Consider the following 13,060-nt stretch of genomic DNA (forward strand, 5'->3'; position numbering starts at 1 on the left):
CGTCTAAAAGACGTCCTCTGGGGAGCCAGAATGAAAGTTTTTTATACGTCTTTTCTGGACGTTGTATAGACGTTTATATATCGTTTATCGACTAATTCTGGCTGTCAGTGGACGTCCAGATCATAGCCAGTATGAACGTCTAATCTCAACTAATTCTGGATGTCAGTGGATGTCCAGATTATGGCCTGACTATTGACATGGCCAGGCCATGATCTTGACGTCCATTGACAGCCAGAATTAGTCGATAAATGACGTTGAGAAAAGACGTCCAGTCAGGCCATAATCTAGACATCCACTGACATCCAGAATTAGTTGAGAATAGACGTTCATACTGGCTATGATCTGGACATCCACTGACAGCCAGAATTAGTCGATAAACGATATATAAACGTCTATACAACGTCCAAAAGACGTATAAAAAAAAAAAAAAAAGTGGTAATGTCAGCAAAAGTATATCAACAAGGTTGACTATCTGTTATGAAAGCAGTGGCTCTTCTGTGGCATTGCTGATATTTTTCCCACCACTATTCTTCTTCTTACAGGGCCACAGCATATTTCATATCATCTGTTTTCCCTGGCAGAGTAGGGGAGGGATAAAATGTTTGCATGTGCAGGTATGTTCCCGTACCGTGGCCTAATAACACTTCATATTTGTGCAATGTCACCACACTGCAATGCTAAAAGCACTGCAATTACATTTCAACAGCACTGTTTGCATCGGTCACTCAGGGGCCAGCCATGAAGACCTGCATTTTTATTGTGTTTGACTCTGAGTAGGCAGGAACAGGACAGGTACAGGACATAAATAAAGCACTCGTTACAATCAATTACATAACAGCTACGCGCAAGATGTTGTAACCATGGAGACTCAGCGAGGCTAAAAGATGTGAGTGAAACCCTCGATGAGCTGCTGCTGCTGAGGTTTTTCCCCTTATCCCTCACAGAGACGGAGGAAAGGCGGCTCGTGTTAGCGGAGCAGAGTGCAGCGGGGAGATTTCCCTGGAGCTCGTCCCACACAGAGGACACAAAGTGGAATCGCTCTCTCCGAGCTCCACTGGAAATAATTTCCCACACTCGAGAAGTCTTTTTCCTCCCCCTTAAAAAAAAAACCTCGGAGAGTATAATGTCCAACTTCTCTGCCAAATTTCCAGAAATGGCAGCGGCTGGTTGTTGCGTCCCCATGTGTAGTGGCAGCTGCGGGATGCTTACGTCTCGTCCTTGTGCCGCAGGTGATAATTCAGTGCTGTCAGGTTGAAGTGACATGAAAGATAACCGAGCACAGAGACTTGGACTCAAGACAGACTTAACGGTGCCCTGTGGAGTTTTCTTAGAAACTAACAGCTATGTTTACATTCTTTCTCTTATCTTAAATGCACTGAGTGTATCCCTGAAGCCTTTCAAACATGCACAATGCATTTCTGTCATCACATCTGCAACGCCATTTGTCATATTTTCATTGTTTCTATCCATGGTTGGTTTGAATAGCTTCTTTCCTGCCTTTTTCTGGCAAACTGCTACTATATGCGTCTCGGGTCTTTGCTGGTCAGATTAGGGTTGGGCGATTGTTTCTATCTCTGTATCGTCCAATCATGTTTACTCGAAATGCCATTAGGGTCGGCGAGAGTTCCAGGGGGTCGGGGGAGTCAATGCCACCATGGGTGACTCAGGTCACATTTACATGACAATGACTTTGCGTTTTAAAAAAAAGTATGTGCTCATGCGTTTACACTGAAAACGATGCATGTGCATACAATCCGCAAAATGATTGAAAATGCTGGCGTTTGCATGAAAAGCGAGCAGGTGGCGGTGCAACTCTGCAATTGCAAACACAACAGAATAACACCCCACGCCTGCCCACAAACGCCTTCTTCTACAGACTGGTGACCAATCACATCACAGTAATGGTGCTGCAAATCTACACTTTGACACCCAACATGACAAATATCATAGCATCACGTTTAACATTATTACGTTTTTATCTCTAATATCTTGATACGTATCCGTAACGTTAACTACTCTTATGAAGCGCAGAGCAAAGTTTTGGAGAACTTTGCTCTGCGATTTGGAGAACAGAGATGCGAGGTGTCAGATCCACGGAAAACAAGTAGTTACTGGCTCGTAACTAAGGATTTTAAATTCACTCGTCACTCGTGCTGATTAACGTGACTCAGCGGGCGGGCAGACTTCACCAGAAACATCTCTGAATGCACAGAAGGTCGCAGATTCTAGAGATCAGTTCATCTTGGTTTTGCTAGTCAGTAAGTAGTAACTAGTCAACCAGCGATCATCTCTTCAACTGCCTGTACACGCCAATCAGCACAAGCCAAGCCCAGATAATGTAAATATTGCCACTAGTGGGGAAAAATACCCAGGATACCTTCAAGTCTCGTCTCATCAACTTGTTCTAGATATGTCAAAATCAAAGGAACTAGTGGTGCAACAGTTCCCGGTAGAAACAAGGTGCTGCATGTTTCCCCCTCAGTGTGACGTCACCATTACTCACGCAGGATGACATCTTTACTGTCGACTGTGCCAACTGCCCTTTCACCATACTTCAGTCGACACATGGAAGGGAAACAAAGGCATACAAACTCTAAGAACCTGGCCTGGAACGAACGACATTTTGATGCACCTGTGTCAGGGAAAGTGTCTCTAGAAGTGGTCAAATAACTATAACAAATTCAAAATCAGGTTCAGCTACGTGTGAGGCCAAAAAGCCGCACACATAAACAGCCAGCTGCAGCGTTCTCCCAAAAATACAACCCTGGGAATGGAAGAAAAAGCACCATACAAGTCTTTCAACTGAGCATTTTTGTCTACAAATATATCTCAACTCCCACGGGATCGTATGGGAAACACTAGACAATAGTTATTCTGTCTTCTAGACGCCCTGCCCTGCAGAGAAATTAATGCTCCCTTTATTTTTAGACACAAGTGTGTTCGAAAGAAACGACCCAAAACCCTGAAAAAACCATTATGCAGGAAATGAGACCAACCTGCCAGTTGCACCTTTCTCCTGGCAGACTGGCCCTTTTATATCTCTGCTGCACTTTGTTGCCTTTTCACACACCCAGAGATTTTACAAACTCACAGTGCCATGGCCCCGAGGGGGAAAAGAGCTGAGAACAGAATGTGAATTCATCTGCGGCTGACAAACACGCTGGGAGAGACCCGTGCTGCCGTGCAAGCTGCCCCGACCTGTCTGCTTGATTTACTTCCTGCTTTCCTTTTCACTGAAACAGAATTCACTGTAACAAAGAGGATTTTTGTATTTATGCCAAGTAAACAGTGTTTCTGCCTCATCATGATTACATCTCATGAGAGCTGTGCTTGTTTGCAGAATGCTGCAGTGGAATAAAGCTGCGCTAAGAAGGAGTTTAAAACTTCACCTGTAGATCCTGAAAAGTGGAAGAAATAAGAGTTTTCCCCCTGAAACTGCAGAAATGTCACAAACCAGTAAAACTGCAACAAATACTGCAAACTGAGTGTATCCATCAAGACTGAAATATCTGAGCAGCTATTAGATGATGTACCATGAAATTGTGTGCAGGTATTCATGTCACCCAGAGGATGAATCATAATTACTTTGGGTATCCTCTGATTTGATTTGAGTAAAATAGCCTACTTGCAATGACATTCTCATCAACCTAACCTAGCGTTAGCAATGTTAGCCAGTGCACAGACTGGAAACCACTTGAGGGGGGCAGATGGTTTTGAACAGTGGTGTTGTAACATGAATGCAATGGGAGGGAGGAGATGTAATGGCACATTTAGATGATGAATGTTATCAATAACACTTTTAAGATTGTGAATATGGCAAACAATGTATTTCTTTAACATTACTATGAGCATGTTAGCATGCTCGAGCACTGCTATCATGGCTATAGACTTGTTAGTAGCCTACATGTGAGGGCTGATTTGACGTTAAGGTAATCACTTGCAGGAAGTTTTAACATGATTTACAGTAATACTCATTTGTTGGCATGCTGTGTTAATGTCCTGAGGGGTGTTGGCAGCCTACAGACGAGTAACCAAGCATGAGAGGAGAAAGGGAGGGAACTCTGCGAAGCGCTTCAACAAAACACCCGTAAAAGTTGTATTTCATCTAGTAAATTGAAACCTAAAAAAAATTGGCCTCCTTCCCTCAACCACCCATGCTTTACTTTTGTCACGCACACAGTTTTGCATCTACTTCACTCTGTGACCTTTGCGGTGCATGTGCAGAATCAAAACACCGAACCAAACCAGCTCAGAGCTGCTGAGTACGTGAGAGGAGTATTGTAAAGACTGACGAGTATCAAACCTCTGTCTGCTGGAGACCGGTTACAATCTCCTCAGCTCTAATATTTACACTTTTCCCCTTAAATCAAAGGGCTGCTTCATACATTTTTCACAGCTGATTGCCCATACAGCGGCGTAATCTCACTGATCTTTGGGGTAGATAGAGTTACAGATTGCTTTCTTGCACCTTATCATCATCATATCATGAGTCAGTCTCCCTTACCCTCCACTGGTTTCTAAAGACGCTGGCTACCCACTCCTGATGCCTTTCACCTCACATGAACCCCAGATAAGACTTGAGAGGGAGCTTTGATACGCCGCTCCCTTCCACCTCCTGTCATTTTTCTGTGGAGCACTTAAGACATTTGCCCTGAGGTTTATCCAAGAGTGTACTGCACTCACAACATGTTCAGTGAATATAAAGAACACCCTCTTAAAGAGACCCAGGGGGGATTTCTGTTATGACTCTGCAGAACATGCAAAAATGTCAAAGCAAAAAAGCAAAATCTGATGTAATGTGACGGTTTGCTATAAGCTTCCGATTCTGAGTCGACACTGTACTTCCTGTTGAGAAATATCAGCGTGAAAAGAAACTTTTCCTTAACAACACTGTGTTTCTGCCAACAGTCTGCCTCTCCCACTGAGATAGTCACTTTTCCCCAGACGCCAGCGAGCGACCTGTGGGCTAATTCCTTCTGACCTTGTGCTCTCTAACCTCTGACGAGCAGCCAAGCATGCAGAGTAAACAGGAGGGAGGATAAACAACTTAGCGGAGGGCCAGCTGATGGGATTTCAGAGCAGTCGGGAAGCCGAGCGCACAGTGTAATGCTGGTGAATACAGAGACGCTGTCAGCTGACACCCGGCGGTGTTGACACTGAACATAGTAGGACCTCACGTGCTGTGCGAGAGTTGCATCTGTGCCGTGTGTGTGTCTACAGCCACATCATTAAAGATGTATGAGAAAACAATCGAATCCGACAAATCTAACATATAGAAACTGGTAGAAAATGTTACACACCAGCATTTTACAAAAGAACAAAACAAATGAATTTCAATTAAATCTGTGAGCTGTGGATTTACTCAAGGGGATGAAAGCTTCACTTTGGTGACACATTTCCTTCCATTTGACCACCAAACTTTTGACAGCGTTGCCCTTTGAGGAAATGGAACCAAAATGGAGGAAGCTATCGTAGCTTATTTGCTGTGTTGCCCCATCCAGTTTAATTGAAACCCTCCGCTGTCTGCGTTTGAACTGTTCCATAAAATGAGCAGGTTTTCAGACAGGCCACAGGTGGCCGAGCCAACAAGCTTTGACAGTTAACTCTTCGTTTATAGCCGAACGTTAACGTGTAGCTTTGGCTCGACAGCTCCAGGAATTCACCAGCTAGCCCTGCGTGTAGCACTGCCAGAGAGATTACAAGGCCGCTGCCTATTTTAAGACATGTGGATGAATTTTTGCTGAGCCACTCAAACCCTACCTCACCTAATGGTTACCAGTGAGCAGCTCTGGTGGGATTTAGTGCCGTCCTTAGTGCTGTTACAGGTCCATTAATTGACCAGTTGTTTCACAGGAAATTATTTGAATGAATTTAAGCCACTAATAAGGCATAAATAAAGAAAAATGTTCCACTTCCAGCCTTAGAAATTTGAGGATTTGTGCTTTTTTGTGTGCGAATTAATTATCTTCAATTTTGAAATGTGTTCGTTGCACAAAATAGAGCAATTTAAAAATATCTGGATGTGCTAAATGATGATGAAACACATTTTTTTCTTTTCTGAAATAATGAAAATGTTATGTCTGAACAGTTGAGGGCCACTGTAGGCCATGCAGGTATAATGTACCAGTGAGAAAATGTGTTTACTTAACATTTAGTGCAGTGTTGTCGTGCCTAACATGCTTTCAAAATCTTTCCAGCTCGTGACTCCCCCACCTCAGAGCTCAACAATGAGCTTCTCTCAGCCTTCTCAATATAACACCACCAAAGTAAAAGCACGAGTGGATGGCCATGAAACAATTTCTGAGTTGTATCTGTGCCGCTGGCAGAGCGGTGAGCGGTGGGGTCGAGCTCTCAGCAGAAAACAAGGGGTGAGCAAACACTCAGACTGAGGCGAAGCTGCTTTCAAAGTGCCCAGGAAGTGTTCAAAAACCCATTGTGCTCGCTGTAAATGACACAGTGATGCAGCAGTAATGATCAACAGGAGAGATAAAGCTCTGCATACAGCAGCTGTGACCCGACCTGCTAATTCAGGTGCAACAACACAAGTTTGACCAATAGATCCCTGATAAATTCAAATATTAACTGTTGCATGTTGAGCATTGAAAGCGGGTGTTCGGGCACTATTTGTCGTTGTTTTGTCTCGATGTGTTTCCACGCAGCTTCAGAACATCAATACCCATCGGTGTGAATTGTCATTTTTGTTTTCGCTCTCTTATCCAGTCTGACATTGAATTCTGAGCGGCTGCTTTCTATTTAGGAGACACAAACGATGCATTAGCGGTGCCTAGGAGCCGTGAGCTCTGCAAATTATCACGCCGATAGAAGTGATGCATCATTTGAAACGTATCGAGCGAGCCCAATTAACTGTTTAGTGCTTCATTGTTGCACTACAAGTCACACAGACATCAATCAAAACCTCTCAGCTTGTTTTACTTGATTTACTTATAAAGGGAGAAACAAATATAAGCACTGAATCCTCCTGGTTAATGCCTTAAGTACCAGATTGGCCATTTAATTAACTATTTTCGGCCCAGATGCCAGGATATAATGGTAGCATTTAACGTTTCTGCAAACCACAGATAGGTCCAAGGTTGACGCCTTCACATTATATGCTTATCAGCAACTTTTCACATCAGGAAGTGGATAGGATGGCAGTATTACAAGCTAACGAGGCTGGCAGAAGGCCAACTTCAAGTCCCACCACTGGATATTCTTTTGGACACCCGGGGATGTTCCCAGCCAATTTTGTGGCGTCAAAACCAGATGCCTTTTAAGGAGACCTGGGAATATTTCCAGCCGTGGAGACAAAACCGGGTATTTTAAACCAAACCATGATGTTTTCCTAACCCTAACCAAGTGGTTTTTGTGCCTAAACCTAACCAGAGCATAATCACAGCTTTGTGCGAAGAGAGAACTACAAAATTCATCCTAAACGAACGTTAAGTTGCAACATAAAGAAATTTTAACTTCTCTGTGGTTTTGCAGAAAGACACTTCACTCACACTTATTCTGGCGATTGGGTTGATCTCTAACCAGCCATTCACAAGACCCTGGAATTGCTGGACAATGATTCAGAAATCAGGAATCCAATACATCTGGAATCTAGATTCTAATACAGACGGACAAAGAAGTTCATTCACCCTCTGCAGTTCACACTAAACCGTCGTGCACTTTGCTCAGTCAGTGAATGTGCGCATTCAATATTCAACAAAGGTTAGTTCAGGGGGTCTACAGTTCGGCCTACATACATTAGAACTGCATGACTTGAGTCAGGAGAGATGGAGGAGTGAGCACAACAGGCGTATCGATCTTGGCTGCTGCTTTTTTTTAGTGACTTCAAAAATATTTCTCTCTGAGAGCACTTCAAGCAACTGCTCTCTGCAGCAGAAATGAGGTTCCTGCAGGTGGATAAAGAGTGGTTATTGGCACTGCTTATATATGTATTTTTCCCCTGTGTTTTATACCCACCACAAATTCATTGCTCAGTCTGACAAAAACTGATACAGGACACAGATAACAACCAAGACAGCGTCAGATCCACACAGTGTGATGTGAAAGTTCACCATTACTGCATTGTACAGAATAGTGTCGTCACGATACTGGCATTTTCTAGCTTTGATACAATACCATTACAATACCAGCGGAGGCAACGTGCGTCGATAAATGGGAGGTTACTACAGTCTAATTGGCCTGATGAGGCATGCATGCAAAGTTTTACCATACAGACTCACTTTCTAAGAAAAACGCCAGCTCGCCAAGTTGGCAGTTGGTTAAAAGCAGGAGAAAATGGCGAGCCAAGGGGTTCAAATCAGGCTACATGTCATCTTTGCTGAAAGTAGATGTTAACATAACAGTGCAATATCACAGTCAGGTGCGAACGGGACGATGATATTGTATAATATTGTCACGGGACAATATCAAAATATTACATTTTGGATGTCCCCCAAGCCTACTTGATAGTGAGACACTAAAGCAAGAACCTTGTCTATTGCTAGTTTAAGTAGTAAACAGTAAGTCAGTTAATTGATTAGTCAGTCCACAGAAGATTAATTGCCAAAGATTAAGATAACCAGTTCATGAATGCCAAAGATGAACTGGTTCCAGCTTCTCAAATGTGAGAATATATATTATATATCATTGGATGATATTGGCCTTCCACAAATATATATGTATGAGCATGTACAATCTGTTGTCTGATAACTGGAAACTGTAAAAATCAAAATGTGAATTAATTGATAGTTAAATTAACTGTTGTGAGTTGCAGCCCTATTGTTGCTTTAGGTTGTCCACTTTTTATTTTTTTACATACCATCACTGTTGACTGGTCTCAGTCAGTAACGTGTGATCACACTGTGAGTAACACAGACTGAGACAGCTGAGCAACAAGTTCAAACTCCACCTGATCAATACGACTTCAGAGCTCAAGTCTGACTGCAGGAGCAGAATCAATAGCTGAACTATAAGGATAGAAAATCCCCTGATGATAAGATATGGGTCCTCATTATTGTTGGATTACATCTCTTTCCCAACATTTCCTGAAGACTGGACAGTCATCCTCTATTGTCTCCCAGCCAAACGTCCTCTTCGTCCACAGAACCATGTGAGGAGCACATTTTAGAAACAGCCCGTCGGTGTGTTGGAATCTAATGAATCGTCTTTCCAGATTAACACAAACTTTTGGTGCGTCTCTGAGCTCATTGTTTAAAGGTTTGTGTTGTCTGGCCTTCATCTCTGGAACACACTTGTGCAGGAAGAGGATGAAGCAGTGTGTGTTTGAGCAGATAGAGCAGACAGAGCGTTTCTGGGAAAATGCCTCTGCCCTCCCCTGTGAATTATGAGAAAAATTCCACAGTAGTTCAGAGGAAAACAGCCGAATGAGAAAAAGGAGAACTCATTGTGTTTGTACAACTAATAACGTGATGTTGTGACAAGAAACAAGCCTGTATACAACTGTCTGCTTCCACTGCTGCGCTCTTATTATGAAGGTCTGATGTGGGTCATCACACAGAGGCATTTCAAATAAACTTTTTGCTCTATTTTCCACCAACTTTTCAATTTTGGCATCACATTTTTTCAGCATCTCTTCATGTGTTTCTCAGTCTTGGCCATGACTGAGCTTTTATTTCAGTGAGGTTATTTCCTGGTTAATATAACATCTTTAGCTTTACATCCCAGTAACTTTTGGTTTAGATATTTGGAGATTAAAAGATGTTAAGTCATTGAGGTTTAAACTAATGATTCTTTTTATTAATTAATTTGTCATTCAAACGTTGAAAAACAGTGAACAAACATCTCAGTATAATTTCTCTGAGCCCAACAAGACATCTTCATATTGCTTGTCTCTGTAAAGCAAACAGTCCGAAACCCAAAGATATTCACAGTACTATCATATATGACAGAGAACAGAAAACTAGGTATATTTTAGATGTCTAAGTTACATATATTACTGTGGAGATATGTAGATTGTTATAGATCAGTTGTAAGCTAGAGCTGCAATGATTAATCAATTAGTTGTCATCTATTATAGTAATCGCCAGCTATTCTGATAATCAGTAAATCGTATAGTAGTATAGTAAATTGAATATCTTTGTGTCGTGGACAAAACAAGACACTCGTAGACGTCACCCTGATTGACATTCATCACCATTTTCTGACATTTTATGGACCAAACCAATCGATTAACTGAGAAAATAAACAACAGATTAACCAAAACAGAGAATACCATTGTTAGTTGCAGCCGAAGACCAAAATCTTTGCATTTACGAAGCCAACACGAGAGGATGTTATATCGATGAACTGACTGAGCGTTTAAGCTCTAAACTGGGCCATATTTGGTTGAAAGGTTTTTATAGGTGTGTGTTACACATAACAGTCCCACTTTCTAAAGTATGGCTCAGTTATAAGCCATTAATAAGAAGACGCTTTGAGTTGCCCGGTTGTGGCAGGTGTCGTCCTCCACTATCACGCAGATGACTACAAGTGTTCCTTTCAGCTTTCCTTCTGCCTCTGCGCTCTGCATTTTGTGCACTTTCACATGCAGAGTTTGTTATCTGTAGCTGCCCTTGTCTGTGAAAACTCATTTCAGTGCCTTTAGACTGGCTCAGAAAACAAATGACACAAAATGTTTTCACATTTTCATTCATGTTTGTCCTTGAAAGTCAAAGTTGTGCTCAGGCTACGTGAGCGGCTTCCTAGAGTCTGACACGGCGATATTTCCTTGAAGTATCCTTGAAGCTTATATTCTGGTGTTTTGCACAGATGTCGCTCTTTAAAGGCTGCGGGGTTCTCAGTAGCGGTCACAGGTGTTTAATTCCTGCAAGATCTACTGAACAGAAATGCATACACTTGCTGCTGTTCCTCCCTCCTCCTCGACACGCCTGTACATTACAGCTGCTTTTTATTTGACCACAGCGCCTGAAAGATCTGCTTTCCAAAGGCTTTTTTTTTTTTTTTTCTCAGTGTTTATAATACAACTGAACATTTCCAGCAGGATTAGGAGCAAGCTATACACACAAGTGCTTTCAGTCAGTTTGTAGATTCCAGTGGAAAGTCCAGCCTCATGGTTCAACCCATGACACCCCGGCACAATACTGGAGGCGCACAATGGAAGGGGGGAAAACTATGTGTGTGGGGGAAATAACAATCACTTCTACATTTGTGGAGCAAATTAAACAACCCCACTGATGCTCTCTCTTGTTCAATGCCTCAAGCCCTGACATGCAGAGCTGCCTGTTGTGTTCAGTGCGCGCTGAGCAACCTGTCCTGCAGCCAAACAGCTTCCGAGAGAGGTTATGCAGCAGTGCTGACCTCTGACCCCCTGCGGCTAGTTTGCAGGAGAGGTAAGCATTCCTGTGGCATGCCAGCACTTCAGGGCTGACTGACTCTCACTCAGGACTATTGATCTGATTGTTTAATCATTATAATGGAGGGTAATGATTAAGTTAAGACTTGTCTAAGAAGAACAAGATCAAAAAAGGTCTTGTTCAGTCAGCTTGATTTTTTAAATTTCACTCGATGGATTTCACTTGACTCACCTGCATTGTAGAAGCTGTCCAGCACCGTGGTTTCCCCAAAGTCCAGTTTACCAAAGTTCACAGTCTCCAGCTTGCTGCCCACCGTATCACAGGCGTCCTTCAGGCACTGCAGAGCCATGTTCTCCGCGTTGTTCTGCTGGAACCCCTCTCCGGTCACCACATACGCCACCGTCACCGGCCTGCTTTTGCCGGACTTCCCGGTGGAGAGCAAGCCCCCTCCATCCATCGGGCAGTCCACGGTGGAGGGGCTGATCCCCCCGCCGCTGACCATCGAGTCGTGCCAGAAAGTCCCAGCAGCGGGGATACAGGAGGCGCCACCACCTCCACCTCCACCTCCTCCACTGCTGCTGCTCGTGCTTTCCCCAGCGAGGCTCTCTCTGCAGCCGAAACAAGGCACCGGCAACGATATCCCGTCCTGGTACTGACTCATCTTGTCGCAAGTGTCACTCACTGTCTCAAAGTGTGCGTCGAGATGAGTCCTCCATGGAGAGCCAGCGTTACGCACGGCGGTTACCCATGGAGCGTCTGCACCGCGCAGGCAACGACGTGCAACCTCGCTCCGCTTTAACACAGGTAAACAGTCCGTCAGAGCGAAGGGTGCAGCTACACATCATGCTGCATGTTCACTGTCGGTTGCACGCTGGGAAAAACACCCGATATCGCCGTGGGACACTGCAGGTTCTGAAGAAGTCACGACAATAGTCCGAGGAGAGCAAAAACAAAGCCACCGAATCCGCGCATTCCCTCTCGGCTCTCACGAACAGATCCACACACTTCGCAAAGTTCAGCAACGCAGCCGGTGTCAGCGCAGCGACGCCCACAGGAAACGGGAATGTCACACGGAGGCGAAGTTAAGCGCTGCTTCAAGCGTCGGATCGGAGCGACGTGCTCGTCAGCTCTCAGAAGAGAAAGCACAGTGCGCACGCATCGAGGGTGCCTTCATGTGCAGGCAGACCCTGCCCAGTTTCCACTGTTATCTTCCAGCCCAGGCTTCACACTCACGCGCGCTGGGCGGAGAGATATCAGTGGGAGTCTGGTGGAGCTGGGCGGAGACACGGTGGCCATATGTACTGTAGCTGTGTACTTCAGGGAAAGGGAGCAGTTCCCTGAAAAACGACAAGACCGAAACACCCACTCAGCAGTATTTTCAGTTCTCTGTGACAAATGAGTCCAGATTAGAAAGTGTTAGTTCACCAAATAATCAGCTGGAACATGAAGTACTTCCAAAACAAACAGCCCCATATTGAACATTAATCTCCATAATGATTGTATTCAGGGCTGTGAGCTGGAAGCATTTCATAATGTTGCGCACTAATTGCCTTGTTTCGTCCATTAATCTAGTGGGATCTATAAAGCAGCCCAGATTTAGGTGGTGGTAATCAGTCATGGCAGGTTTTAAGCAAAAACTTCTCTGCAGTAAACCCTGTAGCTTAAACCTATTTGACAAATGTGAGAGCTAACTTTAATGAATGCATTCATACAGGTGCTGCTTCCTTCTAATTGCTTGTCACCTGCTGTAACCTGGT

The 13,060-nt window shown here is 43.9% G+C and overlaps 1 protein-coding gene across 1 annotated transcript in view; it reads right to left on the minus strand.

The window, feature by feature from the left end:
- map3k5 (mitogen-activated protein kinase kinase kinase 5) overlaps positions 1 to 12,424 on the minus strand; it is a 74,305-nt gene extending 61,881 nt beyond the window's left edge. The window contains exon 1 of the mRNA XM_073492410.1: positions 11,535 to 12,424. Within this exon, the coding sequence (XP_073348511.1) occupies positions 11,535 to 11,964 (430 nt within the window). The 5' untranslated portion in view covers positions 11,965 to 12,424. The remainder of the gene's footprint in view (positions 1 to 11,534) is intronic.
- Positions 12,425 to 13,060: the final 636 nt, after the last annotated feature.

This window comes from Pagrus major, chromosome 22 (genome assembly GCF_040436345.1).
Source record: "Pagrus major chromosome 22, Pma_NU_1.0".
NCBI lineage: Eukaryota > Metazoa > Chordata > Actinopteri > Spariformes > Sparidae > Pagrus > Pagrus major.